The sequence below is a fragment of the Cygnus olor genome, chromosome 5 (assembly GCF_009769625.2).
Source record: "Cygnus olor isolate bCygOlo1 chromosome 5, bCygOlo1.pri.v2, whole genome shotgun sequence".
Classification (NCBI taxonomy): domain Eukaryota; kingdom Metazoa; phylum Chordata; class Aves; order Anseriformes; family Anatidae; genus Cygnus; species Cygnus olor.
Genome location: NC_049173.1, coordinates 35,778,966 through 35,797,060, shown reverse-complemented (window position 1 = coordinate 35,797,060; position 18,095 = coordinate 35,778,966). Strand labels below are relative to the sequence as shown.

Here is an 18,095-nt window from a genome sequence, read left to right as displayed (position 1 = left end):
CTCTAAGCCTACTCATTTGCTTTCTTTCCAGTGCTACCTGCCTCTCCTTTCCTACTGCTTCCTTAACCCTGCATGGCCCAGGCCATCTTTCTGAAACTCTTCTCTTCTCCACAAGCATTTCACTGTGATTTTCAAAGCAGACTTCTAACATATGTTACCTTCTGGGGGCTCAAAGACTGGTGGATTCAAGCAATACATGTGATAGCCACGGTCACAGTCATCACAGAAGAGCAGCTGGTCCTGAGGAAGGGTTGTTGGAGAGACAGAGGGGAAAAGGGAGAGAAGGAGAGGAGAAGAGAGAGAGAAAATGATGCACATTAGTCTCATGCCAAGATGAAAACATAAGCATGGTAGTCAGCATTGCTCAACTAGGAGCAAAGAGCTGCAACATAGAGACTAAGGGGTTACTGGGAATGTAAAAGGATGTAAAAGACATCACATTTGTGGGTCCAGGATCAACCACCATATTTCTGAGAGGCCACTGAGAGCCCTTCTCATCACAAAGGCAGTTTGGAAATCTCTCTGAGATTTCTAACTGAAATCCTCTGAGATTTCTAACTTCTCTTAGAAGATTAGACTCTCTTAAGAATCTCTACAATTCTCTTAGAATCTAACTGGGAAATCTCGCTGAGAACCAGAGGACTTTCTCTCCAAAGTGGCCTCATGATGCAGGCCAAAAGCTGTTAGGTCAGTACTGAGAGAAGAGGACTGGCTTCCCCACTTTGCTGGGCTCCTGTGTGACCAATGCTGGATCTCATTTTTTCAGAAGAATCCTTTTTCATCAAAAGCCTGGACTTTGCCAGTTATCCAAAACTCAACTGAGTAGCATATGCTCTGTGAAGGAGATGTGAATAATGTGATCCTACCTCGTGGTCTGCAGCTCTTTCACACACTTGTGGGGATAAATCCTTCTCCAAAGTACCCCTGGCTCCTAACACAGAGCAGCTCCCTATTCTCAGATTTCCCCATTTACCACTAAAATTTCAGCCTTCAAATTCATTCTGCTATAGGGAATGCAGCATTAACTACTGCCTCCAAAGTTCTTCAGCCATGGCCAGTTATCCAGGTTTCTTACAGACTATCAAGGGCCCTTATCACTAGATTTTAAGTGGGGGGGGGGGAGGGGGGCGGAAGCGGGTGGGAAGAAGAAAAAAAAAGTCAGCTGCAGACTCTGGGTCATGGTTTGGAAGTCACTGGAAAAGGTGATTAGGTGACTCATGAGAGGCTCAGCCATCCCAATCCAAATGCTTCCATGTTTCCTGAATATTATATTTAAGATTAAAAAATCATGCCAACAGAGTAAGTAAAATCTTGGACAGAAGAAACATATCTGTCATCTCTAGGATTATCAACCGTTCAGATTTATTCCTGATTACAATATTAAAAACACTACTCTTCTGCAGCTCCCTGCAACATGAGTGCATGGGCCCCAGCTAGTTTCTACTGAATGAGCACACCATCATCTTAGGTGGCCCTATTTGATACCCGTGGTAATTTCAGTAGAGACCAGAGGCTGAGCGGATCACTGAGAGGAGCCCATCCCTGCTCTCAGGGGTGTCTCCTCCCAGGAGATGTAGGAAAGCAGCAGAAAGGCAACGGCCCACAGCATTGCCACCTGCTTCTCAAGGGCAGGCATGGCAGCAACTGACTGTGATGCTTATTGGCATGAAAAGGTAAAAAAACTCACATCGTTCTCAGAGGTCCCACAAAGGCTGCAGGATTTGCACTCAATGCACTGCCACTGATAGGTTTTAACAGCCTCAGTCATGTTTGTGGTGAACTGCAGGCAGGTCGGGTGTCCTGAGGAAGATGGGAAACAACCGTCATTGTTAAGGCTCACTTACCCATCATCAGCAAACCGGCATTATGTTTGGGAACAAAACGCACATGGACATGGACTGATCACAACATGGGCTGCAACTAACAGATACCAAAGAGGAAAGCAAGCATTAACCCTTTCGCTGCCGGGCACAAGAGAAAATCAGAGTCATCCCCACCCTTTCCCCATTGGCAAAGCAGTTTTACTCAGAGCTCTTAAAAATGGTTTGGCTTTTTGGCTTTGGCTTTGGTTTCTGGGTTTGGGTTTAGACTTTTTTGTTCGTTTGTTTGTGCTTTTTGTTTTTGCTTGCTTGTTTGATATTTTGAAAGAAAACAAGAGAAAGGATGAAGTCGGAAACAAACCCAATTTTAGAGAGAGCCCATCCATCTTAATAGCAATTGGACTACAGCTTCAGTGAGCGTTGTTTCGACCGGACCGAAGGACCTGGTGGAAATGAGGTTATTCTCCATTTCAGAACTTCCCTTCCTGGTATCCAGATGGGTGAAGCAATTCTGTAAACTTTGCTTACGTGGAAGCAGCAGCATACAGAGAAGAGGCAAGACAGGATGGAGGGATGTAGCTGTCATTTTTTTTTAAGAGCTCTGCCGCTAAAGTTGGTTGGCACAGAAGAAACCAAATTGCACAGCTAACCTTCCAGGATCAAAACAAGAAACCAAAAGGAAAACACCCCAAGCCAACTCCACAATGAACTAAGTGAAAGGAATAAAGAAGGGAAAGCTAGCAGAACAGTCACATCTAATCGGGAAGGACAAACTGCCAGTTACAACCCCCACCCCTACATGCGTGTCGACTCCAGCTTTGCAAAACAGCAGTATCACAGTAGCAGGGTCAGCAATGGGCTTTCTGGAGGGGAAAATACAAACAAACAAACAAACCAAAGGTAGGATCAGTGTTCCTTCTGCAAAACAAAACAAGAAAAATATACCGCTGAAATAAAGCGCTGTAGTCCCAAACCACCCCTATCTGGCTGAAGCAGCCTCATACAATAAGCTATCACTTGCCTGCTTGGAAAGCCCTGCATTTAGCATCCCTCTCTGGCACATACAAGCGTTTGTACTGTGCGGAGTTGGGGCGGGGGAAATGGGACAGGGTTATTCAATTGCTCGTCTACAGGCAGAGAATATCTAGAAATACAGGTACGCACATCCAGCACTACTGCACACTACTTCCAGAAACTTACGCCGTTGAGTGTGTGGGCTTTTTTCACCTCTAGCAGATCTGTTCTTAGAAAACAGCCAGTGGGTGGAAAGCAATCTTTTCCACCTCCACCAGCCTAGGTGTCTTTTTAAGAATGGAGAAAAAAAAAAAAGCTGTTTCTCCAATAAGAAGAAAAGGCATGGCTACAGGAGACATGGGCATAGATGTACTGTCTTCATTACCAGACCTATCAGTGGTACTTCGCTGTGTTATCACATTACCCATCACCACCCTATAAGAAGCATCTATATTTTCTAGTTAGTGAAGCAAACAGTTGCTGAGAATTGCCGGGTAATGCAATAATGCTGTGGGGAATATATTTCCTTTATGTGCCCATGTTGTTACCAAACGGTGGAACAAGGATTTTGGTCCTCCAGTTACATTTGCATGATAGTGGTATGACAACTAAGCCCAGCAAAGAAATGTGTGCATTAAAGTTATTAAGAGAAATGAACAGAAAACAAAGGAGATATTTAAGGAAGGAGGGACCAATGACATTGTTCATGTCGCTTTTTTAAGCCTTTGAGCAAAGTGTTTTGACAGTACCGATGAGCTCAGACCTGCTAAGAAGATCACTAACTCTTAGAGCCCTTGAAATGTCAGCACAGAACAGAAGTCAGATTTTACTGAGATTTACTGAGAACCAAGTCCAAACTGAAGTTCTGGGGGCCCTGAAGTCACAACTGTCCAGAATGCAATTCTGTGACATGAGACCTTTTCTGGCTGGGAGGACCTCATGTAATTTCTAATGCTACCAAACTAGAAAACCTGACATGACACTGAAATGATCCTCCGGATCTGATTTACAGCAAATGCAGAACCTCATTTCAACACCAGTAAATAGAACAAATGGGCCACACTACACAGCAGGGAGGGATTCATCCCTGCAGCTGCAAGTCAGCATCTAGAAAGGTTGTGAAGCGCTGGAATATATCAAAGAAAACAACTCATAGAGGGGTGCGAGTTAATCAGTTAAATAGCTTCAGTCACATTTGAAAAGAAACAGAAAGAACGGAATCAAACTTACATAAATAAAGTTAAATGCATACATGCATTCACGTGCTTACTTGCCGGCATACTCCCATTGCTCATTGCAGACTCCAGCTAGAGCCTACCCCTTTCTCAAACGACATGAAGGTCAGGTTCTGTTCACTGCTTTATCTCTGTCCCTTCGCAGTCACTCCTGCTCCCTTCCAGCTATCAGTCTTGACTATCTAGTTCCTCACTCACCTCAAAAATACCTTTGCACGTTCTCTGTGCTGCATCTCATATCAGTGGTGCCCCATTCTGGACGTGATACACCCTATTTTGTAGAGCCTTTCTTAAGAACCACACCCACCCCAAGCCTAAAAGGAGCAGGCTTTTGTGGGCTGAGGATTCCTTAGAAAATATTATTAGTGGAGTGAGGGCCACTGTGGCTGCTTTTTAGAAGCAAAGAGAGAATGTTTTGCAAAACATACTAACTTACTTCTTTGGTCTCTCTCTCCAAATGCTGTGACTACAAAGGAGACTCAAAAAAATGGCCACAGACATATCTGCATAGCCACAGACCACTCTCTGTTAGCCCAGGGCCCATTACTTGTCCAAGGCAAAAGGAACGCTTCATGGACATCTTCTTTAGCCTCCAAGTCAGATCCTCTTTCACATTAAATAACATGCCATGTGGTACCATGGCCCCAACCTAATGAAGTTGGAAAGACTATTTTTATTTATGCCAGCAGCTTGATAAGGTACTGCGGTGTACGGCAAGCATGCCAGTAGACACTCAAGACATGAAAATCCTTTTTTCCTGCCCTGCCTGCTCTCCTTCATCACCATCCCTCTGTTTTCCTGTTACTTTGATTGAAAAAGCAGTGTTTTCCATACCTATGAGAAAATTCACATCCAAGACTTCCTGGAGTTGTATAAGTGAGCACCATCCCTGCTCCGTATCCTGGCATTCCCTCTGTGGTAGAATACCTGAGGAAAAAGCCCTATAGCTTCACATAACAAGCTTCTGTTGCTAGATCTGAACTCTTTTAAAAAATATAAAGGTTAGTTCAGCTTGTGAACAATTTTACTTCACACAAAGAGCAGTCAAAAATGTGGTTCCAGTTACAGATACTATGGTAGCGCACAAGCCAGAGAGCTGGAAAGGCTTTTTTGCTTACTTTCATCGGTTATTTGGTCAGGATGAAAAAAATACTACTGCTTTGCTAATCTTGTGATAAATTGCATTCAATATGGTTAAGGTGTGCAGCAGAGAGTCTGCAGCAGGATCGTGGTTAATAATTTAGGTGGTGCCTCAGCCCTGGCAAACTCCCGATCACTCTCACATGTCTGTATCAGCTCCACGGATCTAACAGGAGGCAGAAGTAACACATATTTATGGTGTCACTGAAGTCAATAGACAAACCTCTAAAATACATCCAGGGAGTAGTTCTGCTGAAGGAGAAGGTGATATGTTAACATCGACAGTTTCTAATCTACCATAACTATTCTCTACCTAAACTTTTGCTATGCTGCAATAGCTATAAACAACAGAGACAATAAAACTTGCAGCTAGCAGGTTTCCAACAGCTCATCCCTTTGTCTTAAAGCAATATTTTAAAGTATAGATCAGCCCTGAATGCTCCCCCATCTCTGTCAAAACTCTCATCTGGATCTGAACCCTGCGACTGAGACAATATTTTACGGTGACATCCGTGTTTCACATGCCGCTGGCTTTAATTGTACACTGTGTCCACTGGACATCTGATCTGAGGAGCGGGGGGCGAAAGCATTTCAACCACCATTTTGTGACTCCTGCATGCGGCGCAATTGCAGGCTGATGGTACAGAGAATTTAAACAGAAATGCCCTAAAAAAAAATCTAAAAATCTCTTCTGCTTACGCTGGCTGTGTAACACTAAAGACCAAAACTGACATTAAAGGGCAGGAACAATCTGCTGCTCCCAGGCGCTCTGTGACCAGCGAAGGCCTGCGAATGGCTCATTAGTGCTTCTTCAATAATGGATTCTGCATCACAAGATTAATTGCAGCCATGTGCTCTGTCACACCCGCCACAGACTATTTAAGTTAACAATCCAATCAATAACCTTTTTCAAACAAAGGCAGAGATTATCTTGAGGAAAAAAAATAAGCAAAGACTCCTTTTTTGAAAAAAAAACAAATGTGAAATTATTTATACAGAGCAAAAGGAATTTTCACCCAGTTCCCAATTCCTTCCTTTATCTTCACTGTGTAGTCGTAGGCTTTTTAATCAATAGCATAATGAAAACCCACAGGGCTCCTGGCTATATCATGTCAGAATTTATTCCATAAACTATTCAGGTCTTTAAACAACCATAAATACATATTACAGATATAATGACACAGGAACCCCATCCAAACATGCATGCACAGAAACTGCAAAATTTCCTCTTCCTAAGACTGAATAAGCATTGCTATGACCACTGCCATCATCAGACAGAATTATTACTGTTATTCATTAAAAAAAAGGGGAAAATAACCTGTAATTCTAATAAGGGATATGTTTTTTTGGTTGTGATATAAAACTGTAGCCCTACATTGTCCACCTGAAAATGCAGTTCAGCATGCTTACAGATATCTGGCGTCAACAACCCCACACATTCAAAAACTCCGAGCCAAGTTTGCCAATCAGTAGATTATTAAAAGTACGTTTTATTTGCATTTTAATTCTTGAGCCTTTTAGGGTTCCTCTTTGAAAAGTTCCCAAGCAAATAGAAGGATTAGAGAAGGTCCTTAAAAAATCAAACCATCTAACCAAACCAAAAGGCTGCCAGAATCCCAGGGCTCCAGGAGCTGCAGCTCTGACAAAAAGACCAAGCATTTCTAAGGGATGAGGACAAGGAGATCTTGGCATTTTCCTGGCCCTTCCCGTCTGGCAACACCGAGGCACTATGATGCAGGGACATATGCCTGCCTGCTCGAGTGCAAGTGCTCGTAAACAGAAGTCTTTGGAAGCATGTGTAGGGTGAGGATCCACAGCACCAACTGCCTTGCTACCTCTGTGATTTGGGGAAGCCGGAGTACTTCATGCAGAAAAATGTAACAGGTTTCCCTGAGGCAATGGCAGGGGTGGACCCCAGAGGCTGCAGATGAGGAGCTCCGGCCTCCCCCTCTTCACAGCAGAGCCCTGCTGAACTCAGCCTTTTAAGAAAAACAAGCAAACAAGAAACAAAGGAAGTCTCGCTCGCAGGCACCATTGGGTTTCACTATTAAACCATAAAAGGAGGAGAGGCAGTATTGCCAATGTGAATTTCTACATGGAAATGAGTGAACCTGGCTGATTCCCCAAGTGTCCAAGGTTTTGTGGCCCATTGCTGCTGGTGCTGCTACAGAGGTGAGTCTGAAAGGACTTGTGGGCCTTGGTTCATATATTGGTCAGTCTGATTGGTCCAAGACCAACTTTCCTCTACTCTAATATGCCGCAATATGCCAGTAATTCTGGAAGAATTAACTCCTTTAATAATTGATGGAGCTCTGAAACCTTTCAGCTGTGGCAGAGCTTCTAGCTCCTATCACTTCATTTCCTGTCCCTGGAGCCTTCCTGCCTGGTGCGGACAGGGCTGGAAAGGAGCAGGCCCAAACACGGGGCACACTGCTGCATCCACACACAGGAGGCATTGCTTCACTCTTCAGTGCTGCCCATTCCAGCAAAAACAGGCACATAAATTACAGATAGCTCAAATATTCAGCACCGGTAGGAGAGAACCTGCTTTAATTGCCAGCCCAAGAGACAAATAAAACCCCTGTGCAAAAGATACTGGGTCGGTCCCAGCCTCAGTTAGGCAGGTATAATTGGAGTCAATGGGAACGGAAAGCAGACAAGCCTGGCGTTTGAAAGCGATTACACCAGAGATCTTGATGAAGTTAAAAAACGTTTGTGTGTGCTGAAGGCAGCACTTCCCGCTGCAGTCCCCTGCTGTTGCTTTGGCCACGCAAACACCAAAGGGCACAGCAGGAGCAAGCTCCTACCACAACACCCCACAACTCGGGGCAATGGCTGGATAATTTCTCAGCCTTGGCTGAGAGTTGGGCACCAGCTTCCCCGTGCAACTCGCTCCTAGCTCTGACTACACAACACCACCACATAAAATGCTGGTAAGCATCAAGAACATTCACTGGGACAAAGAAACTTGACTACAAAGGTGTGTCAGGAGGAAAGATGGGCGCAATGCCGGCATATATGCCTAAACAAAGTGAAGGCACCATGCACATCCAGGCACAGCTGGGCCCACAGAGATTAGCTGAGGCCAGGATGGAGCAATTCTGCCTGGCAGAGGGCAGTGGGAGGCACTGGGTGGGAGCTGGGGATGACCTCTATAGGGCACACACATTGAGAAGCAGGAGTGAGGTATGCAAGCCATCCCGAAGGCATGGTAGTCCAACTAAGTTATCCCACAGCATTCCATCAGTAGTATATGCCACAAATCTTACAGGAAAACTATTTGAAAAGAGCCTCCCCACGCTGCAAAGCCACCGGTGGGGCAGAGCCATGGGCACTCAGGCTCCCACCTGAGGGGCTCTGCTCTGCTCGGTGCGGAGAGGCTGCGATAAGGCAGAAGCCACGCAGCAAACTCTGCACCTGTGCAACCCAGGGGGTCAGAAACGGATCCCATGCCTAACCCCAAAGGAAATTCCTTGTGCCTGCTGTGCCCCACCAGGCAGCTCCGCTCCCTCCTTCTCCACACTGGCCCCTGTCAGACACCGTTGGCTGCCAGACAAAATGGCTATTTCTTCCCAGAGAAGCATAATGTGGAAGCACTCAAATAACCTCGTAGCGAAGCATCAGCTCGTTAATGCACTGGTAAGTCATGCCAGCGCTGTACGATTCCTGGGGGTGAATTAGGTCAGAGTGACCTCCAGAAAACCCACCAGGCTGCATCACCGCGCAGCTTCATGGGTAACGATCTGCTAATTGCCAGGAGGCACTTGGGCTGCTTACCAACACCAACAGGAAGGAAACCTGCCTGCAGGCGCTGCACGGACTCCATATGCCAGGGACGCAGCTTCTAATAACGAGAATAAACCCATTTATAAAGCACAAACTGGCCGGGAACCCTGGCAACAAATGCGAGTGCTGGCCAGCAGGTAGGCCTAGCGGGGGCAGCTGCCGGAGGCCTTCCTAGCTGGGCAGCCCATGCCACATGGGGCAGGTTTGCGCTCGGCTGTGAAGAGAAGCAGGGGTGAGGTAGATGAGATGAAAATGGGGGAGCGGGAGGGAGGAAGGCTGCTCATCCAGACAAGATGAATCACTGCAACCTGGAAAGCCAACATCCCCTTTTTGCCTGGGGGACGTTTTCGTTACCCTTCAACAAACTGCAGTGGAAAAAAACTCCAAGGCAGCTCCGACCTCATCGCCATGCGCTGCGGGCTCCCCGGCCCGGCCAGCTCACACACCACAGAGCTTTCAATCAACTGGCAGACTCACTAAACCCTTTCAAAATGAGCAACCAAGCAAAAATACTTGGTCATAAACACTAAAAATAGGAGTGGAGGATTGGGTTTTGTTTTGCTTTTTAACTTGGTGAAGCCAGTTCTTCCTAGTGCATTAAATCCACCTCCCTGGCAGCCCATTTAGAACATCTCCTCCCCCCTGGGAGAGCCAAAATCTCCCGCTATAATGAGAGGAGTAGGGTGCTATTTAAAATGCTAGGGAAACAGCAGCCTGAATAGCCTTCTACTAGAGGATTGCATGAAAAACTCCATTAAACTCTCCCCCCCTCCCCTCCCCCCCCATAAAGCAAGATATAAGCTCTGCCCCTCCTCCCCTTCCTTTAGGGCAAACAAGGACTCTGCTACCTGCTTGAAATCTTCAGCCCCAGCTGCTGACAAGACACCTGGTCCTTCCTCAGTATTCCTGGTGTTAAATGGCTCTCTTGGCACAGCCAGAGAGCAGCACATATCTGCAGGGACGGTCGGTGCTGCCCAGCACACCATATTCTTGAGGCAGCACTCGCAGAGACCAGTTGCAGTCCTTCCCAAGCACCAAGGGCTTCGTGGAGAACTGCAGAGGTGGCTTCAGCCATAGGCTGATAAGAGCCACTACCCATTGGAAATAGGCCAGGCTGGGTTAACGCAGGTGAGTTAGAGGAGGGGATGGGAGAGCTGAAAAGGAGAGTGGTACTGATCTCCGGACAAACTTTCTAGAATGATTGAAGAACAAGTCTAGGTTAATTCACTACCAGAATGGTTCCAGGAATTTCAAATCAAATGGCAAACTCCAGAGAAAATATTTAATTGTCATTGTTTTAATATTAAATAAACTTAACTACGCAGAAGACACCATGCCATTGCATAGACAGTGACCTCAAGGCTATTGCATGAGGTAACTATATACCCTCCAGGTAAATAAATTCAGCACATGATGAGTAGATGGTTGATAACCCACACAAACACACTATAAATGCAAGAGGTCTGACTTTCCCACACAAGCATAATTTACTCTGTTGCTAATGCAGTTGTATGATTGTATATTCAGACATAACTAGGACTGCCTCACTCAACTAAACACAAACAATTTAAAGCAAGCTACTTCAGTCCCCCATTGATTTAAAGCTCTTTCAGCTACAGAATAGGCAGCAGAGTTTCTTAACAAACTCTCCATTGTTGGCATTGCAGTGTTAGAAGCTGGAAAAATCCCATCGAATACTGATTTTTCCCTTCTACATTTGCTAAGCCCTCTGTTTGGTTAGGAATTTTTAAGCTCTAATAGAGATTTCATCAATATGGCAGCCAGTTTTCACTTCCCCATCAAAATCCCAGCAACGTCAATACCAAGGGAAGTAGCAGCTCACTACATGCTGCAGAGCATTGGTACGTACCCACTATGTGAAAAAGGCAGTGAAAAGTATGAGTTTAGTTTCTAAAAAATGCAATTCCAGGGTGATCTAAATATCTAAATAAGTACCTGAATTTGAACGAAGTGCTTTTTGTCAAAAGAAAATCTGAGGCGAGAAAGGGTTAAGAAACAGCAGAGGCAGAAACAATTTTTTCAGAAAGGGTGAGACATTTTGTGCCAGTATTTTACAAACAAAAAGCTTTACTTTCATTTTGGAAGAGTACCTTGCTTTAAAAGTGAGCTCCATTTAATTGTTTTTAAGAGAGGAAAAAATACTCACAAATGAAATGTTTCATTCAAGTCAGAGCCCACTTGGCAGTGGGAAAGGAAGGAAAAGGGTCATTCCATTCAGAAAAATAGAACACATTTAGTTTTGAATCAAACCAAAATCATTTCTCCTCACCACGGTACTTTTCAATTCAGTACTTTCAACAGCCCTTTTGAGTCACTTTGTAACAAAATAATGCCAGAGACACCAAAACAGTAGGATTTTTTGTTTTGTTTTGTTTTTCAGTGGAAAAAGACCAGATAAAAATCCATCATTTGTTTTTGTAGACATTAGATTAAAAAAGCCCAAGTGCAGGGCACTCTTTAACCTGTAACAAATGAGCAGCATTGCTTTTACCTACGCAACCCTTATTTCCTAGCAGCTAAATATCACTTCCGATGAAACAAGAAATTAGCTAGTTCCACTGCAGTGGACACAAGTGTCCCTCATTAAACAGTTCACTCGTCCCGTTCCTTTTCAACACCAGAGGAATTGCTTAATAGAGGCTATATGAAAGTAGAACATTATTCTATGTAATGCCAGAAAATGATCTTCCACAGTACTACTGGGATCTGTTAAGTCCTCTGCCCCTGCTCTGAGCTGGCTGCTGTGCTAGCTAGCAGGACTGCTGCTTGGTGGTTCTGGCAACAGCAAGGGGGCTGGGAAGTCCTCTCCTGCATTGCTGGTCTGACCTGGGCACCTTTCACAGCTACTGAGGGCGTTCATCACCTGCAACATTCACGATGAGGTGGCATCCAATTACCCAAGAGCTCTCTGGCAATTCTCAGTGAGAGTTGCACTGAGCCTAATGAGGACTAGCTCTTTTCAACATAAATCCAGGTGCAAGCACCTAAACAATCACAGAGGAATCTAATGGGTGTATACATCATTAGGAGATTCCCCTACATTTTCTTCTACCACATCTCTAAATACCTGTAAAATCTCATCCTTAACAGAAGTGAGAATGTGGTCTTGGTGATCTGAAAAAGAAGAGGCTGACCTGGCCTTGCAAGGGAACTGAAGCTCCCTAGCCCAGGGAAGATCCTCTTCTCCAGGTGAAGGAATACTATGGCTCTGAGCCATCTGGATGACTGAAGAGTACAACAGCAATCTGAATTCAAACCAGATAGAGCTTGTGGATAGTTAATAACTCTCCTAAGCCTCCAGGCTGATGGGCATATTCAGAGATGCAAACACAGTCCAGTCCCTGTGTGCCTTCCTGAGAAGAGCTGGGACCTTCTTTAAGAAGCCCAAACCCAGGTATCCCGGCAATGGACGAGACTTCTGAGCCAAGACCCAGCTGCAGAATCCACTGCATGCTAAAATAAGTTGTTGAGCCTGAGGAAAGGGCTAGAAAAACTGTAGTGCAGTTTAACAGATTTAAGCCACTCCCAGCAGAGCACCGATGTGAAGCAAACATGATTTGCACCAACAGTGGAAAGTGAATTTCTCAAACATAGGCTCAAAAACACCCTATGTAAACTCCACCATACAACGTGCTACATGAACTGGAAAGCTAAGGCTATCTTATGCTAAAATAAAAGTACCCCTTCAGTGACAGCATAGCTTCTAGCTGCTTCCTGTCTAGTGATTACCTCTCAACTTGAGAGTTGGCCTCGGTACTGGCCCCTGAATTCATATGAAGGAGTTAATGGCTGTTGGTACATGAAAGAAATCTAAATTAGTAAGCTAAGTCTTCAGCAATGCTTGACAAAACTCACTCCAGCATTATTTAAAATCTCTGCTCTGTTTAAAAAAAGATGGCCGTATCTGAAAGATTTGGTCATGTTCTTTCTCCTCCTGCAACCTACAATGAAGATCTCCAACACCAGGCCACTAACAGCAAAGACTGAAGAAGCATAATAAGAAGGGGCTTCAGCCCAAGTGAAGAATGACTTTTAATAATTATGCAATTCTGGAGATAAACTAGAAGGTCTTACTGAGAATTTGTGATGGAAGATGAACAGCACTGAGAAACAAAATGCCACTCTCTGAAGAAAAACACTCAGCATAAGACATTAAAGGGAAGCTACGTCTGTTCTTGTTCAAGATGGACCGTCCATCAGCTGGGCTCCCAAAGAGGACGTACCCTTCTGCAAGCTCTCCAGAGCAGCTGCCTCTCTCCAGCAGGTAGCAGTAGTTCTGAGACCTTCAGCCCACCACCCAGCTTTCAATGTTCAAAGTATATTGCCTTTTCCATAGCAGTGCAATATTTGGTTTGTAGGCCATGCAGAACTACTACAGCTATCTTAGACAACATCAAACAAAACTGTTTCTAGTTATATCCTGGGTAGCAATGTCAGCAACAACAAACACTTCAGAAATCTGTACTTTTTATAGGTAAATGCCGTGCTTCTCCCATCGTGGTGCACACATCATGGAATCACGAAGAATTACTGAATACGGGAAGAAAAGTTCATCAAATAACAGATATAATATTTTTTTTCTAGATACACAGCAAGAGCGCATGCTGAAACAGCAAAAAAAAAAATGCAGTCAGGTTTTAAAAAATATACTGGTGAAATTAAGATGCCACAGATGGATGGCTCTCAGCTTTACTCATTAAAATCAAACATAGAACTAAACTGTTACAAGTGCCCAGCTTTGGTGGAACAAAGGAAATACAATTTTACAACAATTTCCAAGGGACAACAAAGATTATAACACATCAGGCCACAATTTTGACAGGCTCAGCCAAAGCAGAGGGCTGAGTAGTCAATGCTTGTATGCTCTCTTACTTATGCATTAGGTAGTGGGTGTCCTACTGATCCATCTTCAACACTAGGGATGGGATGGGGAACTGAAAAGGCTATGTCATTTAAACCAGTGCAGTGTACTAGCTCAGGTCAAAGCAAAGAAGCCAATTCCATTGTCAGTTTACTAGGAAAACTCAGAACTGCAGCTCTCGGTTTTGTCAGCCTTCGGCTAAACCTCATTCCAGGGAACCGTGGCTGTGGGTACACCCAGCAGTTGCAGCAGGGTTGGTGAGCACTTTTACTTCCCCCTTCTACCACACCTGATTCTCACCAGCAAGAACCCTTCTCCATACAGGAAAATATGACAACTTCCTAGGCAGCATGACAAAGAAATCTACTCTGGGGATGACGGAACAGTGGTATTTTTTTCTGTCCAGATAATTTCTGCAGAATTAAAACTTTCCTTTATAACATTTGTATTTCCTGGCCTATGGAGAGAGAGAGAGAGAGAGAGAGGGGAAGGGAGGGTGGGAGGAAATAAACAAAAAGCACAAAAACATTTGAAGTAAGACCTATGCAGTTGTTCTCTGGAGTCTGACAGCCTGTAGCAATAGCTGTGCTGTGGTGGGAAGGATCCCATTCATCCAAACAAGGTGTTGACAGCCATCCATAAAGGCCAGTTTCAATGTACCCTTTCACTCCTGGTTACCTTAGCAGAAATGTTTAGCTCTGCTCTGTGTATCCATCACACTGAGAACAATGAATGTGACAACTGAGTTAAGAGTGGGAGATGACCTATTGAACAAGAAAAGTGCTTTGATGCCATGAGCAGCTTCCTTCCTTCCTTTTTTCAACTTTCCTTTCTTTGATTTGTCACCATCCAGCTCTGCCCTCAGTCCAACCTCCATCTGTGTCTCTCTGTCCTGTGCAGCACAGCAGAAAGCTCAAGAGGAGCTAGAAGAAGAACAAAAGCAGCAATGGCCAGGGGCTCAGAATCTGTCACCACACATCTTCCCTTCCAACACTGCCTTAGGGCAGGAAGATTGCTTGCCCCCTCATCAAGTCTCTTTGGAAAAGTAGTTTTGTAGGCATACAGTTTAGATTATTGTAAGAATATCTGAGAGCAAATCGCAGAAAGGAAACTGGAAGTTACTAGAAGCTTTAAAACTAGCAACATCAGTATGCACTCTTCAGGAAGCATCACAGCTACCTTCGCAGCACGGCTCAGAAATACAGCTAGCACCTTATCCCGCCTCCTCAGCTGTCTCTGGCCCCCAATGCCCAAACCGTGCAAAGGAAAGAAAGACCTTTTTAGCTGCAGAACGGCTCAGGACAAGCCAGCGAGCAGCCCACAAGCTGCTCTGTCAGATCCTGAAGAGGTTTCCAAGAGCCACAGTGACAGGACAGCAAGGGTAGCAGAAATCGCCTTTTGGATTCCTCCTTCCTTCAGTAAATCTGCAAAGGGCCTCGCACAGGTAAAGATAAGGTCTGAAGGTAGGCAGTGAAGTTTTCAAGTCATGTTCTGGCCAGCTGAGTGAAGAAACAAAACACTAATGGAAAGTAAGATTACACATGTGAAAAATAAAACTTCATAGGAAATAGCTAACTCTCTGATGTAAAGACACACTCCAAGACAGAAACATTAAAAATCATGAAGGTAGGAGTTCATGTTATACAATTCTTAGGGGTTTACAATAATTTCTATATTGCCTTATTGGATTCATTTCTGCAGTGTTCTTTAGGACTTATTTGTTGTTTGTTCTGCTGTGTTTTTATTCCCCACTACTCTAAAGGCTCTGTACCCACATCAGATCTCTTAAAAACTACATACCTGCTGCTATTTTTGCAAGCAGTTGCCAAAATGAAAAAGCCCATCTATAGCCACTACTGGCAGCAGAGCAATCGATGGTAAGGCAGAGGAAAGACAACAGAACTTAAAAAAATGACAGCAGGTCTATTAGGGAAGAGGAAACATGGCTTTTCTTAAAAAGAGGGCATCTAATCTGAAACAGTATTTCCTCTTTCTCTTCCCATCCTATACGACCACACTACTAATCTTACATGTGTAAAGGGAAAGGGAGGTTTCATGCCTGCACTGTGAAATGCAGCAAAGGGAACCACAGCTTTGGCTCTGGCAGCCAGTTACTCCAGTGACTGGATTAGAAGTGTCATAGGTAGGGTCGCGTCTCTATAAGGCGATGTCACTAAAATCCATACAAAGAGCATAATATACTTTAGACTCTACCTTTGAGTCTAAATTACCTCACTGCAACTCTATTAATCTCATAAAGAAGGTTATTAAAACACAAACACATTGAGGAAGATCTTCTACAGCCACCAAGTCACAGGAAATACTACCAAAATGAGTCCTACACAAAAGCAGTATTTTATTTCCTGCCTGCCTTCACTATAGCACATAACAGAACCAATTTCTGTAGTCCACTGAATAGGGTTAAAAGGAAGTATACGAGAAAAAGGAAGAGAAGTTTTGGTTAACTTCAAGCTTCATTAAGAAATACAAAACAAAATCCAGGGACAAAAGTCATAATTTACAAAATGGTAAAGAAAAACAAAATCAATAGAGGAGGAAGTTTTATTTTAAGCTTCAAAGAAAGTATTATAAACAATGGAGAGCTTAGAAAAGTATATGTACAAGTACGTTATTCAACAATATCTCTTTAAAAGAAGATTATTTGCACTAAAAAAGACCCTGTGGAATTGGTTTGATAATGTAATATTTACAGAGGAATATACAGTAGGGGCATTGGAAGCAGAACTTTTATTTGAAAGGAATATTACACAAACTGAATACAGACCCTACAGTTTGCAAATCTTCATTACAGTTGTGCGTTTTGTTATATTTTGATTAAATAAAATTTGATTTCTTTTTTCCTCTAGAGGCAGCTCACCACTGCAAGCTTAGAAATCAGCAAAATGAACAAAGCAAACCCATTCTGCTAAAGAGCCTGATTATGACATGGATTTTGCCATTCGACTTAGTGGGAGCAGGACTCAGGTTTACCAAAGATTTAACATGGTTATTTTTGGCCCTGTCTTTATGCAGGAGGGAGCAGGAGAAGGGGAAGGGAGCATGGGACAACATCCACTGCTACTGACACATAAAAATCTCTCAACGAGGTGAGTTTGAGATTTAGGTGCGCAAGAAACATGATGCAGGATCAGGCTCTCTGTCAGCTTCACCTACTCAGGATGATTTTTTTGTGACATTGCTTTTTCACTCAAAAAGCCAACACAATCCACATTAACAAAAACACTTTTTCTAACTATACACTGGGTCTATCCCAATAGGTACACCTGGCCACAGAGGATAGGTAATCTCAGAGCCAAGTCCAATACCCTTCTCCTAAGACACAAGGCTATCCTGCATCCTTCCTACCCTGCACCACACCTGACAGAGAACAGTCCTGCACTATCTGCTGTGAGCAGATTTGGCAGCCAACAAAATCCCCCAGTGCTCGCGTGAAGCAGAACTTGTTTCACTGAGAAGATGGCTAACAACCCAGAATGAGGGTTGTGAATGTTCCTCCCCGGATAATTTAGGACTGCAGCTGTGGGAACTCACGTTCTTCTAATGCTGAGCAACCCCTGTTGCTCACTCCTGAAATGCAGGTGCACCTCTATATTTTTCAAAGACCACTACTTCTTAATAACAGGATGAAATACACAAGGTTTCTACACAAAGCATCATCCTCGACTTCAACAGGAAGCTCCATGCAAGAGCATTTGAACACTTACTTTCCTTACAACCAACTCACAATCAGCTGAGGAATTACAAGGGGGGGGGAATTAACAGAGTTGTTTTCATTTTTGCAAAGCCCTCTTTCAGCAGAAGTATTTCACAGAGTTGCTCAAGTGAAAACCTGCTTTACTGTGCGGAAGAGACACATCAATCCTACTGGGAGAAGACAGTCCTTTGAATTGGACAAAACATGGTAACAAAAAAATCCAGCCACTGAGCCTGATCTTTGCTCTTTCAACAGTTTTTGTTCAGATTTGTGCCTAACACAAGTACAGCAAAGTAAGTTTTAAGCATCTAACAGGATATTATTAAGGAGAAAGTAAACCAGAACAATCTTCACTTACCACATCCAATTTGCAAAAAACAAAGATACCCAGCACATGTATGAATGGCTTCTTTAAAGTAAGAGAGAGAGCAGAGTTGATCTTTATTTTCGTTATTTAAAAAAAGTTTTTTCCTTAAAGTAAATATTCAGTCTTTATTTTACAT

General features: G+C 43.8%; 1 protein-coding gene across 4 annotated transcripts in view; it reads right to left on the bottom strand.

Moving 5' to 3' along the window:
- DPF3 (double PHD fingers 3) overlaps positions 1-18,095 on the bottom strand; it is a 162,748-nt gene that overhangs the window by 4,958 nt on the left and 139,695 nt on the right. For all 4 annotated transcript variants that reach the window (XM_040560605.1, XM_040560607.1, XM_040560606.1 and 1 more), the window contains 2 exons: positions 1,688-1,800; positions 159-240 (listed from right to left, as the gene is read on the bottom strand). In XM_040560605.1, coding sequence (XP_040416539.1) covers positions 159-240; positions 1,688-1,800 — 195 coding nt within the window. The remainder of the gene's footprint in view (positions 1-158; positions 241-1,687; positions 1,801-18,095) is intronic.